This window comes from Pongo abelii, chromosome 2 (genome assembly GCF_028885655.2).
Source record: "Pongo abelii isolate AG06213 chromosome 2, NHGRI_mPonAbe1-v2.0_pri, whole genome shotgun sequence".
Lineage (NCBI taxonomy): Eukaryota > Metazoa > Chordata > Mammalia > Primates > Hominidae > Pongo > Pongo abelii.
Window position 1 is genome coordinate 13,337,302 of NC_085928.1, and position 24,376 is coordinate 13,361,677.

General features: G+C 43.8%; 1 protein-coding gene and 1 long non-coding RNA gene across 16 annotated transcripts in view; one reads left to right on the plus strand and one right to left on the minus strand.

Annotated features, from left to right (window-relative positions):
- Positions 1 to 24,376, minus strand: part of KALRN (kalirin RhoGEF kinase) — a 687,608-nt gene that overhangs the window by 18,865 nt on the left and 644,367 nt on the right. For all 14 annotated transcript variants that reach the window (XM_054551360.2, XM_054551365.2, XM_054551362.2 and 11 more), the window contains 5 exons: positions 8,044 to 8,071; positions 7,374 to 7,545; positions 5,632 to 5,753; positions 4,165 to 4,296; positions 1,853 to 2,017 (listed from right to left, as the gene is read on the minus strand). In XM_054551360.2, coding sequence (XP_054407335.2) covers positions 1,853 to 2,017; positions 4,165 to 4,296; positions 5,632 to 5,753; positions 7,374 to 7,545; positions 8,044 to 8,071 — 619 coding nt within the window. The remainder of the gene's footprint in view (positions 1 to 1,852; positions 2,018 to 4,164; positions 4,297 to 5,631; positions 5,754 to 7,373; positions 7,546 to 8,043; positions 8,072 to 24,376) is intronic.
- On the plus strand, positions 514 to 23,604 carry LOC129058458 (uncharacterized). 2 transcript variants are annotated; one of them, XR_010139339.1, is made up of 5 exons: positions 514 to 1,970; positions 3,296 to 3,664; positions 14,437 to 14,535; positions 16,234 to 16,326; positions 20,550 to 23,604. It is a non-coding gene; the product is annotated as an uncharacterized LOC129058458 (long non-coding RNA). The 2 variants fall into 2 exon arrangements; XR_010139338.1 differs by lacking the exons at positions 514 to 1,970; positions 3,296 to 3,664 and adding an exon at positions 4,131 to 4,549.

Genomic DNA, 24,376 nt, shown 5'->3' on the forward strand with positions numbered 1-24,376 from the left:
GTGGGAAAATGCCATGATTCTCTGGAATGTTATTTTAAAAAATCATCCAAGGGGAAACTGACATGACAGAGTCAGCTTCTCTCTCCCATCTACTTAAACAAGGGGAAAACTCAGAACAATCAGAAATATGACTTCTGGCTATTTTATAAGATAAATTTAGGAGAAAAATTTAAAAGGGATAAAAGAACACTTTGAAGACCTAGAAAAGCTCGTGAAAATCAGGGGTGTAAGGAGGATGCAGAGAGAGAAGGGAAAAGTTACAAGGTCAAAACAGGAGAAAAGGAAAAGACATTTTAGAAATTTCTCTTTCTAACCTGAGCCACATAGCAAGACCCTGTCTCTACAAAAAATAAAAAATTAGCCAGGTATGGTGGTGTACACTTGTAGTACCAGCTACTCAGGAGGCTGAGGTTGGAGGATCACTTGAGCTCAGGAGGTTGAGGCTGCAGTAAGCTATGATCGTGCCACTGCACTCCAGCCTGGGAGACAGAGCGAGACCCTGTCTCCAAAAAAAAAAAAAGAGGAAAATTATCTTCTTATCCCGCTCTTCTCAGGCATTAATGAGCTTATCTGGTATACTGAAGGATTTAGCTTAACCCACAATATATGCCTGAGTAGATTCTTTGGCAGTATTACCTTGTGTGATGTGTCAGTTCCTTGGCAATGATTCACGCACACGTGCACACACACACACAGCAAGCACAGCAATACGCATTTGTGTCATCTGTTGGGGACCAAGGTTCACAAATAGCAAAACACACTGCGTCATGCGGGGCTGAAGCAAGTGAGCAGCCTGGGAGGAGAGGGGTCACATGAGCAGCTTGGCTCCGCTGACCCTGGAGCCAGTTCCCTCAGGTTTCCCAGAGCACAGCCTGGCTGAGACTGAAGGCGGCTTATCCATCTTGAATTCTGAGGAAACAGAGACCCAGGGCCTAGGTTTCTGCATGAGTCACAGGCTCGTGGGAACAAAGTCAAAGTCACTGGGAGAAAACTGGGCTGACAGTGGGACTGGAACTGGAGAGCATTTCTGGATTCAGGTGGGGGCAGACGTGATTTAGAGGGTTCCCCAAACCCCTCTGGAGACTCCAGAATTCCCTTAACCCTAAGGCACACAGGTCCATGGTCTTTCGAGTACAGTCAGCTGCCCCCCACCCACTGCTCTCCCCAGTACACACAGACCACTCCCTTGCACTGCCCAAAATCTCACCATTTGGAGATTTCTTTAGGATAGCCAAGTTTTCTCTTTCAAAATGTCCCTGGGACGAAGATGATTTGGGCAAAATAAGAACCTTATTTGTAAAATACTCATATTTAGCTAGCTATATGTGTATCTTAGTTAATTTTTCAACAAATCTACATAAAATTATATCCATGTTGAAAAAAGAAATTCTGGGATGATTGAGGGTGAGGGAACTATGAAATCCTCATGTTGTAATGAAGTCCTTCAGCCGGGTTGCTTTTCTCTCCCCCATTTGAAGTGGGTGAGTCCCTCATGCAGGGAGGTGCGTTTATGGCTGGCAGGGGTGCCTGGGTGGGAGGAAGCTTTGTATTACTGTCTCAGAAGAGGGGCAGAGAACATCCATAGGACTCGTGACTCCTGCCTGTAACTCTCCATTCCTGGGGACATACTCATTCCCCAGGGAACTTGGCAGGTGCAGAGGTAGGCATGAGTGCAGACCTAACATTTGCCCAAGATGCTTGGAGCTATACTTTACAGAAACATTATTCTCAGTCCTCTAAAAGGTGCCTCTTGCATGGTGGCCTGACATGTCAACGTGCCCAGGAGTCTGTGACAGGCAGCCAGGTGCCTTGCCCCCACTGCCTGGGGGGCCAGGGCTGGGCTGGGACTCACCATATTCTGGAAGTCGCACAAACTCCGAGGGCTCGCTGGGAAGGCTGATTCCCCAGGGGTTACTGGCACTGACTCTGAACTGATAAGGACACCCGGGACTAAGGTCTTCGATGACGAGGTAAGTGTCCAAGGTCGAAGCCACCGACTGCTGCCAGATCTGAGAACCTAGTGTACGGTTTCCCAGGAGAGGGAAAGAGAAAAGCCAAAGGGATATTGTTTGAAAGACCTTCAGCAAACAAAGAAAGGAAAATAGACACATTCAATTCAAGGGATGCTGTGGTTACTCTGTCAGGCTCTGAAAGCCTGTAGGCTAACTATGGTAGTTTGGGTTCAATTTCCTAAATGACGGAATAAATGGTGAGAGGCGTGGAAGAAGCTGGCCTATAGATTCTGTTCACTTTCAAATGTGCAAGTGCCAGAGTAAAAAGACATAGATAATACAGAATTTACAGGGGACACATGGCAAACTTTTAATAAGGCCAGAAGAGTATATTTTTAATTAATAACATGACAGAAAATATGCATTTGGAAATTGAAAACAAAATGGAAAGTAACATGTATTGAACACTACGTACATGTAAAATACTGTGGAAGGTGTCTTCAACATAATTCTCTCATAGTTAAATGAGATTTAAGACAGAAAGTTAATTCTGTCTTAAATCCACAGAAACCCAGTGAGGTAGAGACCGCTAATCTTACTTTACAGATGTAGAAACTGAGCCTCAGAAATATTAAACAATTTGCCCAAGAGAACTTAGTTAATGAGCTGAACTATGAACTGGATAATGCTAAGGTAAATATGAACTTTGTAAAATGTGTCTCCCAGCTCACTATTAATACTTTAGTGCTAAACTGGGAGACATAAGAGTGAACAGCTTAAGAAGGATGCAGAAATAAATGGGTTTATAACTGCATAGGGCCTGTTTAATAAGAAAGAAGGAGAAAGAAGAGTTAAAATAATAAGCATAATGGAAAGTAGAATAAAACAAATGGTTTTGGTTCGGGGGATAGGGTAGCAAGCACTTGCTTTCAGTTCAATTGTGTAATTCCTAATGTGATTCAGAGTAATTGTGTTATTACTCTGAATAACTGTAGTTGTGTTATTAACAATTAGAGCTATCTGGCAGCTTCTTATTTTAACTAATTCTTCTTGCTAACTAGATGGAAGTCTCAGCTGTTTCTAACTGCTGAAGAAATATATTCACTTTTAGTATGTAAATGTAACAAATTTTAACAGTTTAAATTGCACAATTTTAAACGGCACAATTAAAAAATATATATTCTCTTAATTTTATCTGGGGAAAGGGGGTGTAGAACTCCACCCGTATTACACTAGTTATTTCTCTGGGAGAAAGATCACAAATTAGCCAAGCAGACATCTGGGTTCTAGTGCTAGCTCTGCCTCTCATTAACTATAATCTTGTGTTTCTTAACTTTCTTTAGGCCTTAGCCTCCCTCTCTGTAAAATGGGCTTGATCATCCCTGTCTGGGTGATCGAGCGTGTTAAGTAGGGATATATGCATGAAGGCACCTTGAAACCTGCCCTGGGTCATAAATATGTCAGGGAGGTTTGGATCATCTTAGCCAAAACAGCTGCTCAACATCTGGGATCAGAAGGCAGCTGTAATCTGGCACTGAGGCCTCTGTGCTGAGTTGGAAGACACAACAAGGAACAACTTCTGAAAGATGAGGAGGCTAATATGTTTACAATTCTGAAGGACCTCCTAGAGACGAAGAGAAGACAGAAAAATAAGAGCAGGAGGCCGGGCGCTGTGGCTTACGCCTGTAATCCCAGCACTTCTGGAGGCTGAGGTGAGTGGACTGTTTGCGCTCAGGAGTTTCACAGCAGCCAGCAGCCTGGGCAGCATAGCGAGACCCTGTCTCTACTAAAAATACAAAAATTAGCCAGGTGCGGTGGTGTGCGCTTTAGTCCCAGCTACTCAGGAGGCTGAGGTGGGAGGTTGGCTTGAACCCAGGAGGTGGAGGCTGCAGTGAGCCCACATTGCACCACTGCACTCCAGCCTGGGTTGATGGAGCCAAACCCTGTCTCAAAAAAAATAAACAACAAAAATAAAGGAAAAGAAAAGTGGCTCATGCCTGTAATCCCAGCACTTTGGGAGGCCAAGGTGGGAGGATCACATTAGCCCTGGCATTTGAGACCAGCCTGGGCAACATAGCAATAGCCCGTCTCTATTCAAATTTTTAAAAAAATGGTTAAGATGGTAAAATTTATTATGTGCGTTTTACTGCAATTTAAAAAATAAATGTTTTAAAAGAATAGAAAAGAAAAAGAAGAGCAGAAGATAGTGCACCTTCCTCTCTGTACTCTACAGTGTAACCAGAAATAGTGCAGTTTCCTGTGCTGGAGGGGGGCAGCCAGCGGAGAATCACGGAGGTGCAGCTTCTCTCCTGGGCAATGGGGCGGTTAGGGGCTGCTGGAACACCTATGGAGACAGAAATCAGGATCAGGTGCTATTTCTGCAGAAGTTGGCATTTTACACCAAGGTATAAGGTCATCTGGGAAACATTACCTAACCCATGTCACAATTTTCTCCTGTGACCTTCTCCACCAAGTGGCATACCTTTCACCAGGCCCAAGGCAGATGTGGGAGATGCACCATGCTGTCTGAAGTTCTTCCTCGGGCTAAATACTGCACCCTGAAGATAAAGCTTGGCCAGGGAACTAACATGTTGATGGTAGGTTTATGGTAGGCCACAGACAGCTCTTAGCAAAGATTCGTTCTCGTCTCATTTGCCAGAACTTTATTTTTGAACTTTTACAATGGACATTTTATCCCCCAGATCGCAGGGAGCCCTTATAATGTTCACTTAAAACGTAGGGCCAGGTGTGCTGGCTGACACCTGTAATCCTAGCACTTTGGGATGCCAAGGCAGGAGGATAACTTGAGCCCAGGAGTTCGAGACTCCATCACTATAAAAAATTTAAAAAATGAGCTGGGCATGGTGGCACATGCCTGTAGTCCTAGCTACTTGGGAGGCTGAGGTGGGAGGATAGCTTGAGCCTGGGAGGTTGAGGCTGCAGTGAGTGGTGTCTTGCTACTGCACTCCAGCCTGGGCGACAGAGCAAGACCCTGTCTCAAGAAAAGATAAAGTTTGACTAACACAAATTGATACAGACAGAAAGTAGGGCAGTGGTGGCCAAGAAGCATGGGGGAGGAGGGAATGGGGAGTCATTGTTTAACAGGTACAGATGCAGTTTCAGAAAGATGGGAAGATGAAAAGTTCTGTGGATGGATGGTGGTGATGGTAACCCAAAAATGTGGATGTACTTAATGCCACTGAACTGTACACTTATTTATTTATTTTTAAACCGTACATTTAAGATGGTTAAGATGGGATGGGAACAGTGGCTCATGCCTGTAATCCCAGCACTTTGGGAGGCCAAGGCGGGAGGATTGCGTTAGCCTTGGAGTTTGAGACCAGCCTGGGCAACATAGAGAGACCCTGTCTCTATTTGAATTTTTTAAAAAATGGTTAAGATGGTAAATTTTATTGTGTGTTTTACTGAAATTTAAAAAAATAAATGTTTTAAAAAGTATTGTAGAAAACACAGCAAAATCCCATCTCTATAAAAAATGCAAAAAAAATTAGCGAGGCGTGATGGTGCATGTCCAGCTAATCGGGAGGCTGAGGTGGTTGGATTGCTTGAGCCTGGGAGGTCAAGGCTGCCATGAACAGAGATCATGCCTGGGCAGCAGAGCAAGAACTGTCTAAAAAAAAAAATATTTCAAAAGGTTTGACTAACAAAGAGGCTGTACCTTGTACTTTGACTGTTGCAGACGTTGATGTGGTCCCGTGGTCATTTGTTGCTATGCAGGTATAAATCCCGCTGTCTTGGGGCATCAGATTACAGATCTTCAGGGTGATTTCTCCAGAATCACTAGGGACACCAAAAGGATGCTCTTCAGACTCCAGTAATGAGACACTTGAGTGCTGGGTAAAATCCCATAGGGTTGGCACATGGTGTGCTGAGCTGAGAGTCCTCAGGCCCAAGGTCAGTCCCTGATCTGTGAGCTACCTACCACCCTGTCTCTCTACATCCCCAGTTCCTTATATGGAAAAAAATTTTCTGGCCATGCCCATCTCTCAAGTTTGTTGTACATGAGGGATAAAATAAGGAATAAAATGACAAGAATTAGAGCATTGTTTGAAATATATAAAGTTGTATGCAAGTTCTGGCTCATAGTATTATTAGTATTATTACCACTAGCAACTTTGTCCTAGAATATTTTCAGTTTCACAGATCGATAATGAATGATGGAAAAAAAAAAGGGAAAGACTCAAGAATAAAAATATTTTACGTATTTCAAATTCTAGATGTGGGATCCTCAAAATAATTAAGTGAATTTCTAAGAAAGGGTAAATTCCATCACCTAAATGATAACTTCCCCATTCATCCCAATATAAGGTCCAGGAATATCCCCAGGGGAGAAATGCTCTGAAATACAGAAGTCACAGTCAGCTCTGCCCCTTCCTTAGGGTGATGATATCCCCTGGCACTTTTCATGATCCTCACCAACCACCGCCTCTCACACTAGGCTTCTTGGACCCACTGATATTTTATGACCTGGCCAGGTAGTCTCTGCTGGGAATAGCAAGGAATGATGGTCTTCTTCTTTTTCACGTACACACAAATTAAGTCAATGAATGAAAGTTTCTTGATTCTAGGTGCTTCTTCCACTAATGTTTCTCAAGCATCTAGGGCTTGCTACCACTTGTCCACTGTAAGCAACGGTACACAGTCCAGTTCATAATTAGTAACAATAAATGCTGACACAATGATTGGGAGGCAGTCAGCTAAGTTTTGTTAAATGGACTCTGTATGTAGAGCATGCTTGCGGCTTGATTTTCTATTGCACATTTTGGAATGAGTCGTTTCTTTTTCCAGTAACACTGTTCTTAGGTGAGGAATTAAACATCTCACTGTTTCACAGCATCCTGAAAGGCACAAAAAATGTCAGGATGTCCAGATGTGAGGATTACATTTTTACTACAGGTCTGGAGCCTTCACCACTTAAATCAGAAGTCTAAATCTTCTGACTTAGAGATTTACATGGGGATCTGTAGGGAAAGATCATCTACCAGGGTGAATGTAAGGCAGTGACTGTAAAAACTCTTCATAAGTATGGTGCATGCTTGACCTGAGATATAAAGGTTTATGTTTTTCCCTATTTGTTTAATGTGGGTCCGGAGCACAGTCTTTACAAACCATTCTGTTCGTCCCAGGTATGTCTACGTGGTGCTGAGCACCGTGGGAAATGTGTGTTGGTGCTGCTGCAGGTGTCCATCAGGCTGCAGCGTGAGTGGCAGAGGCTGTGACTAACACTTGAGTCTCCTCAGTCTCTCTCTAATCAAGTCCAAGTGTTTGCCCAAGAACAGGCTCCAGGGCAGCTATTCTCTTGCAGAGCCCAGTCACCAGAGCAGAAGTTGCACCCCAGATTCAGCCTCTCAGTGCTGTGCTAAGGGGCTGCTGTTGCTGATGTTAGGGCAATCAGCTTACCAAGAGGAGACGGTGTATGTGGCTGAGCTGTTATCAGTGTCAAGGATGTTCTGGTCTGGACCCTTCCAAGTGATGGTGGGCTTCGGCCGCCCACAGACTTTGCACTGCAGTATCACTGTGTCCCCAAGCAAGCAGGTCACATCCACCAAGGGCACAAGGAATTCTGGGGCCACTATAATCAAATCAACATACATTCACATCATTCAGAGCAAATTTAGAATAAAACAGCCATTTTTTTTGAACACACCACCTCATTTCCCACCCATGTCATGTAATGATTCAAATAACCTTCAGTATAACACTGGTGAGTCATCTGGGTCTCTTTAAAAAGTGTTTAAAAGTAATAACTGTTTATTATAGAAAAAATAGGAAATATAAACAGAAAGAAAGAAAAGCTCCATAATGTCATAATCCAGAGATAATTACTGTAAGCATTCTGGTATATACCCTTTTGGGCTTTTTATAAACAGACTTCTTATAAAAATTGGATCCCATTATACATATTGCAAGCTTTAGTCTTTTTCATCTAATAGTTTATCATAAACCTCTTTCCTTGTCCTTTGATACAGAACTATATCACCATTGCTTACAGCCAGTGCTTTAGTGCTGGATTAACTATAATTTATTTAACCAATCCCCATGTTTCCAATTCTAATGCTTTTTAACTCACCTTCTTGGATGAAATTTGGATTTAAGATCTGAAAAACAAAAAGAAACAGAAATTGCTTGAATCCTAAACTACTAAAAGAGAACAAGGGACTTCACCATATTGAGTAAAAAGAAAGTACAATTTAGGGAGATGAGGCCTGGAGCCCAACTTCTCACTGTGTTGTGACTGTATTACTGTCACATTAGTAAAACCTCTCTTTAGCAACAATTGGCACTTGGTTTACTCTGTCTAATCCAGTTGTTCACATTCCTGCCTGGCAGCATGCAGCCCCAGGCAGGTTTATTGTAACTTGGAGCTCTGCTAGCAGGGGTCTTTCTGTCCTCCCTCTTCTCAGTTGCTTTTCTTCCCTTCACAGGCAGAAAACCCACTCTCTTGGTCATTATGCACTCAAGCAATGTGGTGGCACTGATTCTTCCTAGCATCATAAACTCAAAAATAGAGGACCTGAGACCTATCAAACTGGAAGGGTCATTGAAATTCACTAATACAGTGGATTCCTTCCAAATGTCCTCCCTTTACCCTTCGCTCATCCCCAGGAAGGGGAAACGACTCTTCAAGCAGCTAAACACAGAGCTTCTCTGGATGAAGGGGAATAAGAGAAGTCCTGTCTGTCTCTTCTTTCTCAAGCACGATCTCCTATAGCCCAGGCCTGCATGGGGCAACTTGAAGCCAGTGACCCAACCATTCTAACCCTTTCCGCTTCATAGGTGAGAAAATGAATACTAAGTGACTAAGCCGACTAACTCTGGTCACAAGGCTGGCTGAAGGGAGGAACTGCTAGGGCTCTTGGTATACACCATGCTGCCTGCCTAAGGACACCTTGGAGATTTCACAGTAGGGAAAACATTTTAGCCAACTAGCCATTCTGGAAAGCTACATCTTCTTGAGAAGATGGTCACTTTCCCCCCCATCTTTTATATTACCGCTAATCATGCATGTCCAGATTGTACAGCCTGGCATTGTTTAAAAAAAGCGTGGACTTTGGAGACAGCTGAGGTCATCTGTTTTGTTTAATGTGATTGTATGTTAATTACATAATAACTGATGCTCCACTATAATATGGTGATAAATAATACCTAGTGTAAAGTGTTACCACAAAGATTAAATAAAATCATGTACATCAAGTGCTTAGCACAATGCCCGGCAAATAACAGGTACTCAATACCTATTTAAATAAAGATGATCTCATTTTAATCATCTTCCTTCTGCTAAGCAGACTGTTATTAAAGTGGCCTATCTTTAATAGTTTATTTGGCAAAATTCTTTCTTTTATCATGAAGCCAGAAAACTCACTTGCCTTACAAAATAGCCCAGCTGGGGCCTTTGTACTTATTTCCCTGTATGCATGCATATCTTTGTGAACGTGCATGGTTTCTGTGTGTTCTTCCCTTACAGAGGAATCCATATAAACCCTTTGGAAGAAAGACATTATTTCCTTCTTTGCGTTCCCCTTTGCAAATCAAGTGCCCGCTTATACCACCCAGGTTTTGTATAAAGTGGGCTGCAGAAAACCCTTGTGATGCCAAGTTCTGGGCTGAATGCCCCAACTCTGGCCATTGCAATGCTCTCTGCTAGTCTCAAAAGACCACTTACACCTCTGCTTAGCCTGTCTTTAAATCAGTGGTTCTCAACGCCTGACCTGGGCAGCCTTAAAAACACGAGAGGCTAATGCCTGGGCCTCATGCCTAGAGATTCTTTTTTAATTGGTGTGAGGTGGGGCCTGGGCATTGGGATTTTTTTTAAACTCTCTAAAGTGAATCAACATGCAGCCTTGTTTAATGAACCTGATGAAAGTCCCCCTCTATCCCAGGGAACTGATCTTGGATAAACCAACTTCCTGCCCCGGAGGCTTTTCTGGGGTGGGATGGGGGAGTGGATGAGAACATCTGGTAGAACCTACTGCATTTCCCACACCTAAAAGAGTCCTCTGTGTGAAAGGTTTCGAGGCATGGCATGGGGAAGGATGTAAAGGGTTGCTCCACTCAAACTATTAAATCAACCACGAGCAGCACTGCATCACCTGTAGGGGGCGCTAAAGAGGCCAAACATTTCTCTCCCTCGTTTGGATAAGGCAGGGAGAATGGCATCCCAGTCAGTCATTTGACAGTCAAAGAAAAGAAGGCTAAGAATATTTTCTAAATGTTAACAGTGATTATCTCAGGGTGGTAGGTTTAAGGGTGGCTTTCTCCCCATTCAAAAAACATTAACTGAACTTGTCATCCTCTCTAAGTACAGTTTTGTGGGTAAAGAAATACTAAGACATAGGCTCTACCCTTGGGATTTATAAAGCATCTTAATTTGGGGTGACTGTTGTTTCCTTTCTTTTCTTATGTGGGCTTCCCAAATATTCTGCAGTCAGCATGTTTCGCTTTCTTTATTTTATTTTATTTATTTTTTTTTTTTGAGACGGAGTTTCACTCTTGTTGTCCAGGCTGGAGTACAATGGTGTGATCTCAGCTCACTGCAACTTCCGCCTCCCAGGTTCAAGTGATTCCCCTGCCTCAGCCTCCCGAGTAGCTGGGATTACAGGCATGTGCCACCATGCCCGGTTAATTCTGTATTTTTAGTAGAGACGGGGTTTCGCCACGTTGGTCAGGCTGGTCTTGAACTCCTGACATCAGGTGATCCGCCTGCCTTGGCCTCCCAAAGTGCTAAGATTACAGGCATGAGCCACCATGCCCGGACTCACTTTCTTAATAATTATTTTTGAAGGAAAAAAACGGCACGGTCAAACCTATTAGACTATAAGCTCTTTAAAGACAGGAAGTATTTGTCATTCACCTTTGCTCCTCAGGGCCCTAGCCCAGGGTCTGTCACATAAAGGGTATTTAATAAATGTTGGTGAACACATATTTGACCTTTGACTTCATTTCAGACCTTCCAAGAACTTAGGACTGGTTCGTAAATAGAATCTCAGAATAGGACCAAGAGGACCAATGTTATAAGTCATATACCCAAAATACTTAGTTCTGGGTATATGACTAATAATACTTGACTAGAGCCTGTTGGGAAACACAGATGGATGCAAACTTTTTAGAAAATGATTTTAATACAATGTAATCCATAGCTTCTGAGAGAGGACGTTCTTAGCAGCACGCTGCGCAGAAGAGTGTAAGCTTGGGGAACAGACAGAGCATGTAGTATCCAGACTCAGGGCCAGACACTCTCCCTCGCCTTGGACAACATTTTTTTTTCTTTTTTTAATTATTATTATACTTTAAGTTTTAGAATACATGTGCACAATGTGCAGGTTAGTTATATATATATACATGTGCCATGCTGGTGTGCTGCACCTATTAACTCGTCATTTAGCATTAGGTATATCTCCTAAAGTTATCCGTCCCCCTTCCCCCCACCCCACAACAGTCCCCAGAGTGTGATGTTCCCCTTCCTGTGGACAACATTCTTAAGCAACTCCTGCCTCAGTTTTAGCTATACATTGGGGATAAAAATGCCCACCTGGAAGGGTTGTTGGATGTAAGGACTCAATTTATTTGATGAAGAGGTACTGAGCTGACCCTTGGTGAGGTGGTAGTGACCGGGCAGGGAGTAAGGCAGGCGTGCTCTCTACCCTCAATGGGAAAGATGGAATTCAACATCTGCATTTGATGCAGCACCTGACAGATGTTAATGACCAGCTTTCAACAAGCATGGAACGTTACACTGTCCCCCATGCTGCCCCCACGCCATCAGAATGACTCTAGAGTGGAAATGATTTAATAATACCACTAACTTTGTTCAGTGGCCTGTGCTTCCCATCATGATGGGAATCCACAAGGAAGCAGGGCATGGAGTCCATGCCAGGGGTCTCACAGAGAAGAAAGCTAACAAAATGGAAGAGACGAGCAGCAGACTTATATGCTACACAATTTTAAGTAGGGCTTCATAAGCCTACGCTGTGGTACTTATAAAACCTACACTTTTATAAGAAAATGCCCCAAAGTGCTGCTTAAAGAACTTCCTGCCTTGTTCCTCTTTTTCATCACATAACCCTAACTGTGCTAAGTATATTTATTACTAAACAGACACATTGTTTAAAAAAGCAAATATTGGCTGGGCGTGGTGGCTCACATCTGTAATCCCAGCACTTTGGGAGACTGAGGTGGGTGGATCACTTGAGGTCAAGAGTTCAAGACCATCCTGGCCAACATGGTGAAACCCTGTTTTGACTAAAAATACAAAAATTAGCCAGGCATGGTGGCAGGTGCCTGTAATCCCAGCTACTAGGGAGATTGAGGCACAAGAATCACTTGAACCTGGCAGGCGGAGGTTGCAGGGAGCCGAGATCATGCCACTGCACTCCAGCCTGGGTGACAGAGTGAGACCCTGTCTCAAAATAAAATAAAATAAATAAAATAAAATGCAAATATTGGCCAGGTGCAGTGGCTCACGCCTGTAATCCCAGCACTTTAAGAGGCCAAGGTGGGAGGATTGCTTGAGACCAGGAGTTTGAGACCAGCCTGAGCAACATGAGGTGTCACTACAAAAATTTTTAAAATTAGTTGGGCATAGTCTTAGCTACTTCAGAGACTGAGGTGGGATGATCACTTGAAACCAGGAGGTTAAGGCTGCAGTGAGCCATGATTGCACCACTGCACTCCAGTCTGGGCGACAGAGGGAGACCTTGTCTCAGGAAAAAAAAAAAAAAAAAAAAAAATCCTTTTTCTTTTTTTGAGACAGAGTCTCGCTCTGTCACCCAGACTGGAGTGCAGTGGCGTGATCTCAGCTCACTGCAACCTCCGCCTCCTGGGTTCAAGTCATTCTCATGCCTCAGACTCCTGAGTAGCTGGGATTACAGGCACATGCCACCACACCCGGCCAATTTTTTGTATTTTTAGAAGAAAGAGAAAAAATGAGGGAGGAATCTTCTATGACCATAGTCCTGAGTCAAAGTTAGAAAAAAAACGTTAGTGTGGACCTTGCCCAAGCTCTTGGTCCTTGCTGGAGGATTTTAAATTAAAGGACTGAGTAGAGACAGGATAGAGAGAGAGGTGGAGAGCAAAGATAAGCAGGTAGGCCTTTGATGTCAATGACAAAGTTTCACAATGCTTTTCCTAAGACCCTCCCACTTTGCTGAATCGTATGATGGAAGGAGCACTGGAATAAAATTCAAGAGCTCTCGGAGCCAGTCCTCTGTCACTGTGATCCTAACACTTCACTTCCCTATCTCACCTAGGAAATGGGGATAAATAACATTTGCTCTGCACTTCCTCCAGGGTTTTGGAGGAGCACATGAAGGAGTTTGTGAGTAGCTTATGTGAACCTCAAGTGATCCACCCGCCTCGGCCTCCCAGAGTGCTGGGATTACAGGTGTGAGCCACCATGCCCAAACAAAAGCAAATATTCCTAATTTGAGTGTAGTCCTTAGCAGAGACACTGGAGAAAAAGATTGCCAATAAGTCTTAATTACAGGTTCTCCATCTGGAAGGGACTCATGAAAGTCTTTGGTCTTCATTCTTCTGCCTTTTGGCTGGCCCAGGTGAGAAGAGCCCACCTTGACACAAGGTGTGGCTGATAATGGTAATAGCATCACGGATTTGGGTAGCATTATGTGGTTCGCATAAGCTACTCATAAACTCCTTCATGTGCTCCTCCAAAACCCTGGAGGAAGTGCAGAGCAAATGTTATTTATCCCCATTTCCTAGGTGAGATAGGGAAGTGAAGTGTTAGGATCACAGTGACAGAGGACTGGCTCCGAGGGCTCTTGAATTTTATTCCAGTGCTCCTTCCATCATAGCATTCAGCAAAGTGGGAGGGTATTAGGAAAAGCATTGTGAAACTTTGTCATTGACATCAAAGGCCTACCTGCTTATCTTTGCTCTCCACCTCTCTCTCTATCCTGTCTCTACTCAGTCCTTTAATTTAAAATCCTCCAGCAAGGACCAAGAGCTTGGGCAAGGTCCACACTAACGTTTTTTTTCTAACTTTGACTCAGGACTATGGTCATAGAAGATTCCTCCCTCATTTTTTCTCTTTCTTCTTTGAAGCAAATCAGAGTACGAACTGGAGGAGAACACCCTTCTCACACAGTAGACTAATTACCGATGTATTTGTCTGTGGCTCCCTATGGACTGCAGGGCCCATGAGGACAAGGACCATATTGTTTTATTTATTATTACTTATATATATTCTTAAATTTTTTATTTTCTCTTATTTTGAATTCTAATGGGCCATATTTTTCTGCTATTATTGCCTCCAACCTTAGCATGATACCTGGCACATATGTGTTCTGTTAATATTTGTCAAATCAATGAAAAGTTAAAGTGGTGAGATCCTAATTTTGGAGAGGAGAGCTGAGAAAATGTCCTGCCATGAACTTGCTCGGGAATCTAATCAGCCAGTCAATGTCTGAAATGTAGCCAATAGTGATCTTCCTCCTTTGCACTCTTCTAGGGGCTGTAGGTACCTCTACGTCTCTGACCACGAGCTGCCATGTACCATAACGTCTTACTGAACTGTATTTGCCCTACCAGACTTGTGAACCTTTTGAAGGTAGTAACCCTTTCTCATGTTTTATGCACCATCAGTCATAACTTTTTTTTTGCTATGAACCGTCAGTCATATTTTTTTTGCTATGAGTCTTGCACACAGCAGAAAAATCAAATATTTGTTGAATGAAATTAACTGAGGTCACTCAATTAGTAGACTAGAAATTAGGCTTCCTGACCACCTTGTCTAGTGGTCATTGCTGGTGTGTGCAGGATCCTGAGGGCTTTATTATAAGCTGCACATTTTTCTTGAAATATAAAGTTTTCCTTCCTTAGAAACAGGTTGAAATCAATGTAAAATGATAGATGGGAAGGAGGAGAGAGCTGGAATCCAAAATAGTGGTTGTGTGCTGGGTATGGTTGCTCATGCCTATAATCCGGGCACTTTGGGAGGCTGAGGCAGGAGGATCACTTGAGCTTAGTTCAAGACCAGCCTGGGCAACATAATGAGACCTCATCTTTACTAAAAAATAAAAAACAAATGAGCTAGGTGTGGTGGTGCACAGCTACTCCGGAAGCTGAGGTGGGAGGATTGCCTGAGCCCAGGAAGTTGAGGCTGTGGCAAGCCAAGAAAGTGCCACTGTACTGGGCAACTGTTGCCTGGGCAACAGAGTGAGACCCTGTTTCAAAAAAATAAAAAAAAGAAAACATAGATGAAATAGTGGTCATGGAGGAAAGATGACATTGTTCATATAAAATGCACATGTTCTCTCTCTGTGAGACAGCACAAGAGAATGCTGGGCCAAGTCCGGGAGGACAGGGCTGGTGTAGACACGGTGGGAAAGAACTATAGGTTCCTAAAGCTGGTTTTATTTGACCAGCAGAGGGCAGCAGGCGGCAGCGCTTCCTTCCAGGCGAGAACAAGAACCACCACAATGTGATCCATCAGCATCTTAGTTTCCTTCTGGAGAGAAATCCAATAATTTTATTGTTTTTTCTTCAAAATGGCAGGGCAGTCAGGTAAGAGGAAAGAGTTACAGGCAGTATCAACCAGCACTGAGTACCATAAGCTGAGCTTTGAGGAAATCTTGTGTCTATTTTCCTTGTCAGCCAATGTCTGACTGACTCTAAGACTTAAGAGGGTGAAATTCTGTCTAGAAAATGAGTTGTTAACCAACTCCAGAAGAAAAAGACCTCCACCCCCATTTTTTCCAAATTCCTCATCACAGTCACAAACCATAGCTCAAAACTATGTATTGAGAACACTGAAGGAATAAAAACGGTCAAATAAACATAAATCAAATACCCTAAACCCAACTGACAGCTGCCCAGAATATATTTCTATATTGTTTCCTTTTTCTATTCCTTTTACACTTGTTTCATGTGAACCTGTATTCAGAGTAGGCAGGAAAGGAATTTTAGATGATGAGATCTAGCAATAAAATAAAGATATAAGGAAAACAATTTTTAAGAATTTAGGTATAATAGTATGGTTTGAAGGTTTAACCCTTCATGTTTTCAATCTGGCCAAACTGGACTCGAATTTCTAAAGTTTTAGAAAATATTCCTACCTCTGCTCTTTTTTTTTTTTTTTTGACAGGGTCTCACACTGTTGCTCATGCTGGAGTGCAGTGGCATGATCACCACTCACTGCAGCTGCAAGTTCCTAGGCTCATGTGATCCTCCTGCCCCAGACTCCCTGAGGGGCTGGGACTACAGGTGCACACAGCCACATCCAACTAATTTTTTCTATTCTTTATAGAGATGGGGTCTCGTCATGTTGCCCAGCTGTTTTTGAACTCCGGGCCTCAAGCAATCCTCCCACCTGTGCCCTCCCAATGTGCTGGGATTACAGGTATGAGCCACCACACAGCCTCCTCTGCTCATTTCTAAATGAACATAAGACAAGCTGTAATTTTAAAAAATGTAAATGCAACATAATCCCAAGCAGTGATAGACTTGTCTCTTTCAACTAGTTCCTTACTCCTCAAGTATTTCATTATCACTTAGTTCTTAGTGTTTTTCTTCAACTATGATTTTTTTCTTTTACCCAGTTGTAATGAGTATGTTTTTACATTTCCAAACATGTGAGTTTTTTAAAAGGATCTTTTTGTTGCTAATTTCTAACTTAATTGCATTGTGTTTGGAGAACTTGGTCTGTATGATATTGATTCCTTGGTTTTTGTTGAGGTTTGCTTTATAAGTAGCACACATGGTCAATTTTTGTAAAAAAGTTCCATGTTTTTCCAAAAAATGTATAATCATTAATTTGGGGGTACAGGTCTCTATATGTGTCCATGTGTCAAGTACATTGATTGTTTTATGGATATTTCTAGTCCAAATATCTCCCCTTTACCCCTCAATATTTAGGTTAGAGAACATTTAGTGTGCTCTCAAAAATAAAAAGGATGAAAATATGGCTTTTAACAGAATAATGAAAGCATCCATCACCCGTCTCACAAGATAGTTGGTTGCAAAGGACCAAAATGGTGGTGCATTGCTGTGTATGCACTGGTCTCCAGCTGCTCTTGGCAGCCTAGGAGTCAGTTAGGAAGGGACTGGAGGTGGGGGGCCGAGGAGGATGCAGCGGTGGAGTTACAGCTTCTTCTTTATAAATCACATTTCCAACCTATAGCCATGACCTTAACTTTGGATAATGTCTTTATGTATGAGTGTTTTGGAGTCTTATCCCTTAATGATTTGGCCCTGATTATGCCTCAATCCCCTAAATTTCCCAGTCTTTGGAGCTATGTAACAGATTAACATTTGTTCTGAGGACCCAGTGCCATGGCTCATGTCTATAATCCCAGCACTTTGGGAGGCTGAGGCAGGAGGATCACTGGAGGCCAGGAGTTTGAGACCAGCCTGAACAACATAGGGAGAACCCACTTCTAAAAAAATTTAAAAATTAGCTGGCCATGGTGGCACGTGCCTGTAGTCCCAGACACTCAGGAGGCTGAGGGTGGGAGGGTCACTTCAGCCTGGGAGGTTGAGGCTGCAGTGAGCCGAGATCTTGCCACTGCACTCCAGCCCAGGTGACAGAGCAAGACCCTGTCGCAAAAAAAAAAAAAAAAAAAAATCCCACCAGTGTTTGCGTAGGTGCTGGTTACCTTCCTAAAGCACAGGACAAATCATATGGACTGCTTAAAACCTACTGCTGTTCCTTGCATGGATCAAGTCCTGGCTTCCTAGCAGGTCCTTCCACGCCTTTGTTGTCTGTCTGGTCTCAACCCATCTGCCAGGCTTTATCTCCTACAGCTCTTCCTACATAACTAACCCCAGGTACCCAGACCATATACCTGCTCAGCATGTGCTAGGCACCCCCCCCACCTCAGGGCTTTTGTTCATGCTCTCTTCTCACCCTCTGCCTTCTCTAAGACTGCCCACATCCTATTAGTTCATCCAACCCACACACTGCCGCCCAGTGAATCAATGACCACACTCATAGGCTCCCTGGGAGACAGGCTACCTAAGAATACACAGCCCTGGGAAAGTCACTTAACCTCACTGTGCTCCACTTTTCTCATCTATAAAGTGGGAATAATGTGAATAGTACCTATGTGATGATGTTGTTGGGAGCTCAGCACAGAGCCAGTTACACAGGAAAGACTGCTAAGTAGTAGCTACTATTATTGTGAGCCCAATGCCTGAGTGCGTGCATAAATATCCACAGAATGAATAAATGGCTCCAGGCAGGATTAATCAGTCCCTCACCATGACTGTTAGAGCAGGTTTTAAAGTTTGCTATGTAACATGGGCATTTAATTATACCTGCCTCCTTCTTATACTTCTTAAGCCTTAAGCATGGTGAACCAATCTTACATTGTTCATTAGCCCTCCATAATAATCACTGCAATGCCTTGTGTTAATCAAATTGTGTGAAATTGAACTGACTAGGAACTCACATTGAGTGAACTTTGACAGCATGGGGGTGGGGTTGGGGGGTGATGGTCTTTGCTTCTTCAATAGCAGGCTCTTAGAGGAACTTCTGGGTCAATGGTACCTTGTAATCTCATTAGTGTACAACATAAATGAAACGGGTTACGCCCCCAGTCTAGGGTGAGGGTGCGATGGAACATGCATGACAGGGCATGCTGAGTGACTGTGTTGGCCTGAGAAACCAGTTCAGACATTTCCAACTCATGTAATTGGACTTCCTTTCTTGGTTGCTCTGGCTGGGCTCTTGAGTCACTGAGAAAGGGTGTGGGCGAGGCCAAGTAATTATCCCAATAGTCAAGAGATTTGAAAAGTTGTTGAAGAAATTCTCCTCCTAAAACAGATGTGCAGCAAAAGAGGGCCTGAGCCTGACCCTTGTTAAGAAAGTACTTGAGCCATACGAGTAGACTTCCTCTATAGCACATGCTAAGTTTGGTCTCTCAAAGCACCACCATCAAGACTTGCTCTTTTTATTAGCTGTATGACCTTGACCTCCCTGAACATGTTTCCCCCAGGAGGGTGAGAAACTCTACCCTACTTACTTCACAGGGCAATTGCAAGAACAAAAAGCATAATAGATGTGAATCTGCTGTGGACCATCTTCTTATAATTCTCCCAGGAGAGGGAAGCAGCCACTAAGCTCAGCTCCCTTCTCTTGGTGGCGGAATATAAATCAGTCTGCATGGAGAGTCAGAAGAAAGCCAGGCAGGAAGTCTTCAAGCCACACCCTTCAGATATATTACAAAGAAAATATTTTGCAAAAATAAAACGACAGGAATGCGATGCTTCACTTTCTTTTCATCCAAAGGGTTCTTTTCATCCAAAGGGTTCTTTTCATGAAAAAATTCTTTTTATAAAATGCGGAACCAGGTGTCAGTGGACACACACTGGGGATGCCAGGAGGTTGGTCACCTGGCTGGGGGTGTAAAAGTTTCCTTCAATCTGTCTGGCCCGGTTGTTTTGAAGCTCTAGGATAAGGAGGCCAGAGTAGCTGATGTGGTGGTGGGGGGGAGGGGGTGCAGGGAGTAGGCTGGCTCTTCAGATCTGAGGACATGAAAGGTGGGCCAGGGAACTGTAGGTTTGAGGAAGGAAAAAAGTACCAGCGCTGGCCGCTCAAACTTCCCAGAGGCAGGAGTGGACATTCCAGTTGAGTCTCAGGAGGAAATCTGCCCAGGCCATTCCGACCACACCCCCTGAAAAGTGAATTTCTGGCCAAGGCACAGAATCTTCCACGTCCTCTTCTGTCGGGATCTCACTGTTTTCAAAGTCAGAAGTGCTGGAGAGCAAAGTCCTTTGTTAGCACACCTTAGATGTGCATGGTGCTCAAAGGGTTACGCATCACTGTATAAACACCTGTACACTTGGAGCTGTGCAACTTTCCAGAGGAACTTGGGGCTCAGAAAGGCTAACTGGCCTGCAGTCACATAGCTGGCGGTATCCAAACTAGAATCCAAGTTTTTGACTCCTGTTCCAGTTTTCCATGTGATACCGCCTTTGTGGTTTTTGTTTAAATTACACTTCAGCCTTGGAAAGCCAAGATGGGCAGAAATGATATTCCTTATTATTGAGCTGGAAAATGGAATAACACACTTATACACAAAAATTGGCACTAGGAGTTAGGTCTTCTCGTCTGCCAGGATCTGTGTTTTAGATTAAAATCAACCTGGAGATGGGGCACCAAGTGGCCGCAGGATGGTGTAGGTGGGGGAATAGCAACCAGAAGAACCAGAAGCTGCCTCAGAAACTAGAGCACCTTCCAGTTTTCAAACAGAAAAGGACAAGTTCCTGTGGCTCTGTTAAAGGTGAAGGGGCTGCAGGGATGGAGAGGAATAGGGAATTGTTTAGTGGGTCCGCTAAAGAATTTCTGTTTGCGATGATGAAAACGTTCTGGAAATGGATAGTGGTGATGGTGGTATAACATTGTGAAGGGACTTAATGCCATTGAATTGCACACTCAAAAATGGTTAAAATGGTAAATTTTTGTTATGTATATTTTACTACAAAAAATAAAAATAAATGAAGAGGTTAACTAAATGTTTCCCAGATTCTGTTTATTCTGAAAGTGTGATTCTTACTCCAATGGGGAATTTCCTCCAAAATCAGCTTCACCTTCCCAAGTGTTTTCTCTCTCTCATCTTTCAGAGCCCTCTCCCAGAAGACCTCAACACTGTTTTTAACTCCCTAAGCTAAATATCTGGTGGCTGGTATATGACTGAGGATAACATCTGCACTTAGTCTGTGTTGTGGATGAGGCCAGTGGTATGTTGAATGGCTGGGGCAGAGGCGGAGTCTTTTTGGAATGATGACAACCTCTTACTCGATGAACTGACTTTCTCTGCTACAAGAGGTATTGGGTTTTGTTTTGTTTAAGTTAAAATGCATGTAATTACTTGAGCTTGGTGTAAAAACTGGGCTGAGAATCCTTATCCTTGAAGGCCCAAGTCAGGGAGGCTAGTTCAGGACTTTCAACCCCATCCTGCGATGTAGGCAGGTGGCAATGCTGGGGCTAGGGGGCAGGTGCAGAAACACAAGTGAGCATTGACACAGTTCTCAGACAACTTTTCAGAGGTGGAAACCTGCCTCGCCTGGGTCCTAAGAAAAATCTAGTATAGGCCAGATGCTGACCCTGAACACCTGAGCCTGGGGTGTCAGTGCAGACACCGGGGTAGAGATAAGACTGAAAAAGGTGGTGGCTGGGCATGTGGTTCTCAGCCCTGCAAAAGGCACTCGGCAGTCTAACCTTACTGGAGAAAATGAATTACTATTAACCTGTTCCTAAGGCACCCTTGTGTTTGATTTTCAGCTTGGTTTGACTCTTCTTCCATGTAGAAATATCTCCTTCATGTATGATGCCCCCCTTTCATCCCCCACCCCAAAGTTTAATCAGTACAAGGTAAAGAAGTAAGCTGAACTACGGATGATACTCGTCATCTTTAGAACAGTTCTCCATGAGGTATGGCCACAGATCAGCAGGAGACTTGGCTGCAGGAGACTTGGCCACGAGGGGATGGCATAGACCTAGAGCCAATCTTGCAGTGGCATTGGTGTGGCGTGTACTGCTGGGAGTGGGAGTTGTACTTGAAAACATTCACAAGCAGGGGAAGGAAAAGGATGTAAATATTAAAGCAGAATTGCCTCCCTTTACCTAATTGGGTATTCTTGGAAAGCTTTGTAAATCTGACTCCTAGGATTCAAGGTGCTTTATTTTCCTCTTAATTAGCTTTCAAGGATGTGCCTGCATATCTCCCCAAAACACCATGGTGGGACAAATGCCAGCCTGAAGGTAGCAAGCAGCCAGTGTTTAAGTAAAGACCCCAGGAAACTGCCCTTAAAGGAACCGTTCGGTCCACTCATTGAGAAAAAGTAAAGAATGTTTTGGTGACATCATTCCCATGCAAGCAGGAGATGAGAGCCTATGCACAGCTAGGGCTGGGATCAACAGGCTGGCCTCAGGTTAAAGGGAGTCAGTCAGGGCAAGATTCGATATCTGGAGATCTAGCACGGAGTGAACACACAGGGTGCATGGTCCCATTATGTCAGCTGGGGTTGCAGGAACAGAGGCACCCTCAGCACAGGGTTCAGCTCGCTAAGAGTAACAGACACACTCCCAGAGAGACAACGCCCATTGCAGCATCAAGTTCAGAAGACAAGGGTGAGGTTGGGGGCCAGGCTGGGTCTGGGAATGATGCCCCAAATGACCACTTGAATAGTGAGAAGCCTTCAAGAGGTGGCCTGCTCACCTATATTTCAATTTGGATCTTTAAGGTATAGCCTCTCTCTTCAGTATGCACTCCTCGTCATTTTTTTCTTCTGCAGTGTACATTGCAATAAGGTTCTACTTACACACGCCTTGAGAAAATTCTCAACTCATGTTGAGCAGGTTCACTTTCTATATCTTATTTATTTGTGTCTGAAAATACTAAACTAGCAGTGCCAAGATGCCTGCTTTCCCTCTGGACTTGCTCATGTGCTCAAAGTTAATTTGAAGCTGGCAACACATTCAGAAAATGACTGAAGTTTAGGCCAGGTGCATTGGCTCACACCTGTAATCTCAGCACTTTGGGAGGCCAAGGCAGGCAGATCACTTGAAGTCAGGAGTTCAGTACAAGCCTGGGCCATGTGGTGAAGCCCTGTCTCTATCAAAAATACAAAAATTAGCCAGGCATGGTGGTGTGCACCTGTGGTCCCAGCTACTCAGGAGGCTGAGGAGGGAGGATCCCTTGAGCTAGGGAAGCAGAGGTTGCAGTGAGCCGAGGTCGTACCACTGCACTCCAGCCTGTGTGACAGAGACTCCACGTCAAACAAACAAACAAAAAAAGAGAATCACTGAAATTTAGAAGGATGTATATGCAATATATAAGGGCTACATCCACACATACTGGGGATATTGCAGCTTCCAACAACATGCCTCCTTGAGGTTCCAGTTACTTGAAAGTTTGTGCCTAAAGGAAACTTTGTGTCTCAACTACTGTATTTGAAAACTTTTCGGACATGCATCAACACAATTTTTGGTTTTCCTCTGTTCAGCATGAATATTCTAATGTCTTTGCTCATGCCATCCATAGTACCTCCTGAGGACCCGTCTCACTCAGCCCATGCAAAGGACTAAAAGCCTTAGATGAATAAGAACCTTTAAAATGTGTTCAATTAGCAAAGCAGAGTTAAGATGTGTATATGCACACACATGCTTTTTATCTAAGTGCAGAATGGGGCATTTGATGACCCCAGTTAATTTTCTTAATGTGTGCTGTTCCCCTGGCCCCACATCCCTCTGTGCCCATTTCTTCCTACGGAGTGGGAACACCACTCTTCTCCCCTAGTCCATGAGAACTGGACAAGGTCCTAAATTGTTTCCTGGAACACAGGTACCTGGCTTTTCCCCTGCCTGTCTGGCCTTCCTCCACTTGCAGCTGACGTTATAATACATGCTGGCAACACTTAGGTCTGGGGATACAGGTGCCACCCAGTATCTACAAGCTGACAGGTGTGAACTCCAGGAGAGCTGGTGCCTATCCTGTGAAATGCAAGGAAAACAGAGCCTGAAATTTCCCCTGGCTTCCTTGTTCTCTAAGATACATTTAGGCTACAAATGCCACCTCCACTTTCTCCCACAGCGGGGTATGTATTGAACCACACCTACCAGATTTAGCTCTGTGGTAATACCCACATCCACAGGGGACTACTCTATCCTGGCAGAACTCCCATTGTCAGCCGATTGCCTAGGGCTTGATTCAACTCAGTTGGCTCCTTCTGCAGCTGACTTACCGGCTCTTAGGCCTCATGGTCTCTCTTGGGTTTTGTGGTGGCTGAAACAACATGGTGCTGGACTTCTTTGGGATTAGGTCAAATTAGAATAAGAATAAAAGTCTATCTAATTAAGTGAAATGTTTGGGACTATATAAATTTTTTTTAATGTTGTCTATTTTGTACTTAGAAGAAATCTCTAAACTTGTACCCATTACTGGAGATGGAGGCACACATCTGGAGAAAAACATTCTCTGAATGATAAAATGGCAAGGAAAGTCAGCTCCATGTTTGCCCTCATTGTCTAGGGTTTGTAAATTTATCATGGTTGTCACTCAGTGGCAAGCCACGTAAGAGCCACGTTTCTATAACCCAACAGACTGGGAGTTGGAAGTGGAATGGATGTTCTTGTTGATACAGGCGTTGGTTCCACTTCCACATCCCTGTAAGCCTGGAGTGCGAGAAACATCCCCTGGGCAGTGTTTCCATCTCACCATCTCTGGAGAGGCCTCTGCCGTGGCTCCAGGAGACAGGCCCTCCCCAGGGCTTCTTTTCCTTCACACGGTGGGCACAGCCACTGCTCACGGGCCCAGCACTGGGCTGAAGTGTGCTCTGGAGTTGCTACAATTACACCTTATTTGCTATCAGCTCTACATAGCAACCAGGTGCCATACTTCACCCGTTATTTTTCTGGAACACTGAGCAGGGAATAAAACCCAGTAGAA